The sequence below is a fragment of the Electrophorus electricus genome, chromosome 14 (assembly GCF_041902795.1).
Source record: "Electrophorus electricus isolate QZ-2024a chromosome 14, ASM4190279v1, whole genome shotgun sequence".
NCBI classification, from domain to species: domain Eukaryota; kingdom Metazoa; phylum Chordata; class Actinopteri; order Gymnotiformes; family Gymnotidae; genus Electrophorus; species Electrophorus electricus.
Window position 1 is genome coordinate 15,360,883 of NC_137510.1, and position 5,508 is coordinate 15,366,390.

General features: G+C 40.3%; 1 protein-coding gene across 6 annotated transcripts; it reads left to right on the top strand.

The window, feature by feature from the left end:
- Window positions 1-290: 290 nt before the first annotated feature.
- preb (prolactin regulatory element binding) lies at window positions 291-5,082 on the top strand. Of its 6 annotated transcripts, none has more exons than XM_081696828.1 (10): window positions 291-361; window positions 1,347-1,517; window positions 1,681-1,876; window positions 2,029-2,261; window positions 2,353-2,433; window positions 2,532-2,659; window positions 2,779-2,952; window positions 3,047-3,119; window positions 3,237-3,396; window positions 4,057-5,081. In XM_081696828.1, the coding sequence occupies exons 2-10, from the start codon at window positions 1,383-1,385 to the stop codon at window positions 4,194-4,196; spliced, it is 1,320 nt and encodes a 439-aa protein (XP_081552954.1). In that variant the 5' UTR covers window positions 291-361; window positions 1,347-1,382; the 3' UTR covers window positions 4,197-5,081. The 6 variants fall into 6 exon arrangements, with proteins under 6 accessions (XP_081552954.1, XP_081552955.1, XP_081552953.1 ...); XM_081696829.1 differs by having other exon boundaries at window positions 299-361; window positions 1,368-1,517; window positions 4,057-5,082; XM_081696827.1 differs by having other exon boundaries at window positions 323-361; window positions 1,344-1,517.
- The last annotated feature ends 426 nt before the right edge of the window (window positions 5,083-5,508 follow it).

Below are 5,508 nucleotides of genomic sequence, written 5' to 3' on the forward strand. Positions count from 1 at the left end.
TTTTTCTTTTTTCTTTCTTTTCTGCTCTGTGTATAAGGGGAGGGGGACTTGTACTGCGAAGCAGGTCTCTTTCTCTGTTATACAGGGGACAGAACTCAATAAACTTTTTACTACTCAATGCATAAGGCTGTCTGTGTTTGATGTGCTCTCATTTTTCCACCACAAAATGAAACCCGATTCACTGATAAAAATATCAAATCACAAAATCACAGTCCTCCTAATGCAGACCTGTGTATTTGGAGCAGGTTCTGCTGTGCGTTTAATACATAAATTACGGTTGACGTTGGAGCGGGGGGAGGAACAAGCAGACGTAGCTAGTTAACCTATCTACATGCGGGGGACATTCGCTGCTGACGTGTAGGTAAGGAAGTAGGTAATCATCGCTGTTATTTCTTTGTTGTATTCAGTCTGTAATGGGATATCCACTTTATTTTGTAATAAATTCTGTTACACAGCAGTGTGTAATTTTGAAGTACACTCAGAAACGCAAGGCATGGGCTTTTAATCAGCCAGCAACTTGCTTAAATTCGCTAGTTAGCTAACCTCGGGTTAGCTCGGTTAGCTGACTAGGTTAGTTAAATAGGCAAGATGATTCCGTGAGCATCACTGGTGCATGAACGAGTCGGTGATATAATTTGTAAAATGGTAATTTTTGGACCTAACCAAATAATTTACGGTAAAATTTCTTAATTGCCGGCATTGACATTTATAGGAACCTCCCGGCAACTAGCTAGCTAGCAGTCTAGCTATGTAACGATAGCTAAGCTAGCTAGCTAACGAAGCTGCTTCTATAACTTAAACTGAAGGTAGCTAGTTACAGTTTGCAGTAAATGCCACAACAGTTCTGTCTTTAGAAACGAACAACATGGAAAGGTTAGCTAGCTACAGTATTTACAGTAACATACAACCTGATCTAATAACTCTGAACTCTTGACACATACTGCAAACTGTCAACTGTCACATATGAAAGGCTGCTTCATTCTGTCATAGCTATCGACAATGCTGTGTTGCACATCCACTCCCTTGCATTTTCTTCTCGTTGTGCCTATAGTATTATTTATTTATTTTTAATACACATACTCTTATGCTTCTCATACTACACTTGGGTTAGCCAAACATAAAAAATGCATATTGCCATAATGTGTGTGTGTGTGTGTGTGTGTGTGTGTGTGTGTGTGTGTGTGTGTGTATGTTTGTATATGTATATGTATATGTGTGTGTGTATGTATGTATGTATGTGTGTGTATATATATATATATATATATATATATATATATATATATATATAGGCCTATTTGTGTAATAAGAATACATTTGGATTGAATTTGAAATTGTTTTTGAAGCAGAAATTTACTTGAATTGTCCAGTAAGCACAGGACATCATGGGCAAACGAAAAGCTCCAGAATTATACCGTGCCCCCTTCCCTCTCTACACGGTTAAAATTGATCCCAAAACTGGACTTATCATTACTGCTGGAGGAGGTGGGGCATCTAAGACAGGAATTAAGAATGGTGTGGTAAGTGTCTGGATTAATCTTATTTTTCTGTAACAAATGCACAGTGGTTACCTCACTGATTCACTGATTTGAAACATAATTTAAAAATAATGTCTCAGCTAGTATTGCTTGTTTACTCAGTCTTTGTTGTGTGATACAATGTGCTCTCGATTATTGGCTACAGCACTTCCTGAGTTTTGAGCTGGTTGGCAGTCAGCACAGCGCCACTCTGCTGCACTCCCACGACACAGGGATATGTGCCACTATGAACATGGCGCTGGGAGGAGACGTGATCGCTGCAGGACAGGATGGCAACTGCAGCTTGATGCAGTTCAGACAGCGCGCACGCAAAGAAGCCCGACCAACTGTCACAAAGGACGGTTAGTAGAGCATACCTTTCTCCACAAGATGGCAGGCCAGATCTCTGATTGCTTTCATGTTTCATTGTTTATTTTCTGGAAGGCTCTGTTTCGTTAGCCAATGAAGGAAGCACTGCTTTCAGTGGGCGTGCCTCTTTATGCTGACTTAACAGGAGCGGGGGAGCAGGGTGGTACCAGGAGGCGAGGGGGGAAGGGCCAGAATGGCAACAAGGGTGGTGATGTGTCACGGACGAAGGACGATTCCCTTCAGGTGTTGGTGGAGGACATCGGGACGGTGCAGTCCGACCTTAGCCCTCAGGACCCAGTGCAGAAGTGTGTGTGCTTCAGCTCTGACCTGAAGCTGCTACTGACAGGAGGGGCTGACGGCTTTATCAGAGTGTGGGAGGTGAGAACACTTTAGCTCAGCTCCTGGGTCACCCCGGCAGATTGGTGTCTCACAGGTGCAAATTATCATCAGTTGCTTACTCTCCTTTCAGTTTCCTTCCTTGAAGGAGAATTTGAAATTCAAAGCTCATAAGGATGAAGTAGAAGATTTACACATCAGCCCTGACAACAAGGTATTGATTTGTTAGATATCATCTATGCAGACAGAATGGGTTTCATGAATAACAATGGAAGAGTCCAGAATCCAACTGTGTGTGTCTGTTTTGTTCAGCATATTGTGACAGTAGGCCGAGATTTTGCATGTAATCTGTGGAGTGGCGATCAACTGGCACTGGGTTTATGCTGGCATGAAAACATGCCCCATATCACTCAGAAGATGTATCGCTCCCAGTCATGTCGGTAAGGAATTTTCCCCCTCTTCATCCCAAACAACAAATGTATACAGGGAGGTAATAAAAGGGCTTATGGTTATTTATTGCTGCCACACAAACATAGGTGGGTTTGGAATTCATTTCTAGGTTTGCTAAGGTTGAGGATCAAAAAGATGCGCTGAGGCTGTATACGGTCCAGATTCCCCACAAGCGAGAGCGTAAGCCGCTGCCGTGCTACCTCACCAAATGGGATGGAAGGAGCTTCCTGCCCCTGCTCACTAAACCATGTGGCAATGAAGTCATATCCTGTATGAATGTGAGGTGAGTTCTGAATTATTCCTTATGCTTGTTGATCGCTTTGGTTGTTCTGTGGTGTTATTTGTTGTGACTTCTCATTTTTATGCATTTTACGTAGTGACTCTGGTACATTTCTTGGCCTTGGCACGATCACGGGATCAGTAGCCATTTACATTGCTTTCTCTTTGCAGGTAAATTCATATGAATGCACACTCTGTTAGTAGGCATTAATAATATTTTCCTTTAATCTATGAATCTATACTGAAAGTAATGCATTCCATTCTTCCCTTTTCTCCTGGGTCCTGTAGAGGCTGTACTATGTACAGGAATCTCATGGCATTGTGGTGACAGACTTGGCCTTCCTGCCTGATGACCCTAAAAGCAAACCCGCAAAAGGAAATAATGAAGTGGCAATGTTGAGTGTTGCTGTCGACAGTCGCTGTCAGTTGCATTCAGTGCGCACCCGGAGTGAGTATAGTTTTTATATATATATATATATATTTATATATATATATATATATATATATATATACACATATATACACTTGTATTTGGAAGGTTGCTGGTTCAAGCCCCACCACTGCCAAGTTGCCATTGTTGGGCCCCTGAGCAAGTCCCTTAACCCTCAGTTTGCCCAAGTTGTACTCTGTCATAAAAGCATCAGCTAAATGCCATACATTTAAATGTAAATATGTGGTTTAGAAAGTATTTGAATGTATAAGATATTTAGATTTTACTGACTTCACAACAAATATGCTTCGAACAATGCCAAAGCTACTTTGGTGTTTTATATAAACTAGTCTTGTTTCAAATGGTGACCACAGTTTCCGCAGTCATATCTGGATTTTGTCCATTGGTACTATGAACCATGTGTGTATCACTTGTATTTGAAACATGCCCCATTATCCAAATCTTATTTCTGTCAGTTCAGACCATATAGGCATCTAATAAATAAGGCTAAGATCTTTCTAATAAAGTAAGAATTATCTAAATATTTTAGCCAAACTGATTGAATTGCAGTTGTTAAAACTGTGCGCACAGTTATTTAATGTGGTTAATGTTATTCTGTTTTATAACAACAGTGTGTTTTTCAAAACAACACATTTACCAGTCTTGTAATCACTGCAGTCCAACTGAGGGTTGCGTGTGTTTTTTTTCCTCTGCTGCGCCAAGGATCTGTTCCACTGTGGCTGGTGCTGTGTCTCTGCGGCTTGCTGCTGTTGGGTGTCGTGCTGCTCTTGCAGCATCTCTTCCCAGGGTTCATTTAATGCTGAACTCAGTCAGGGAGGGGGTGGGTGGGAAGCAGCCCACCCTCTCTCACCACCAATCTAATCTTCAGCAGCAGCTCCAAGTTCACAGTGTATACCAAAATGACTAGAACACAAACTACTGGGATATGGAATAGTTCCACTAATGAGGACAATTCTGACACTGAAAATTGCAGTAGCAATGTTTATCACACGAATAATCATCTCTGGAACATACGTTTGTGCTCTAAATATTCATGGATGAAGAACTGGGCTTTTACTTGGAAGTGGAGCTGTTTACATTTGGATCATCTTGATGATGCATATTTGACAGACTGAACCAAGAGGAAAGGAGAACGCCCCCTCTGCTTTCGATGGTCTTATGGGTGTCTGTTCATCCAGCAGACACGATGTAACGCCCCTAATGTTGAGCCATCAGGACATGTAATGACACGGAAGGACAAAATACATTTTCCCCCACTAAAAATAATGTATTTAACTTATAAAAACATTTTTCTCTCAATGTGTCTCAGGTGACTTGATCACTATAATGCTCTGACCCAACAGATGAAAAAGCATCCTCTGTTTACCATGTACAGCTAGAACAAGGAATCAAATGCGGTTTATAAAGGAATATAATACAACTACACAATATAAATTTAACTTAAATGTAACTTATTTATGGCAGAACACAAGTGATGTTTTGTTCCCTCTCACAGTCCCAACAATGCATTTTAACTGAATTGGTTTAATCCCTTTTTAAAAACATCTTTCCATATTTGTTTGTCATAATTGACATAAAACTGAGCTAATGAAAAATAAATGTGAATTACATGCATTATAAGCAAAACAAAAAAAAAATTGTTAAAAAAATTCCACTTAGTCTTTGTACATTTTTAACAAATGGATCAGTGATTTCTTCTTCAGTGAACTGTATCAGAAATTAAGTCAGCTTCTGAGAGAACAGTCACATTTTGATCCATCTATTTTGTTCTCTGTCTATTTCTTTGCTGTGCTTTTCCACTAGAGGACAGTAAAACCTTACTCAAAAGCCACAATGAAGAGGCGATAAGCTATGCAGTACCATAAAAAAGTGAAACATTTCTTTAATTTCCATTTCCAAACAATATGTATGGACGTGGCAAAAGACAGTGGTGGAAGTACACCTCAGGAACTTTATTTAGATTTGATTCCAATTACTCTTTGTCTTTTGACATGTCAGGACTGTAGAGCTGATGAATAATGATGAGCTGTTTCACTGAAAGGCAGTGGATTCACTTTTGACCCAGCAAGAAATGCTAATAATGTCTGTCCACACGAGTGGAGAGTATTC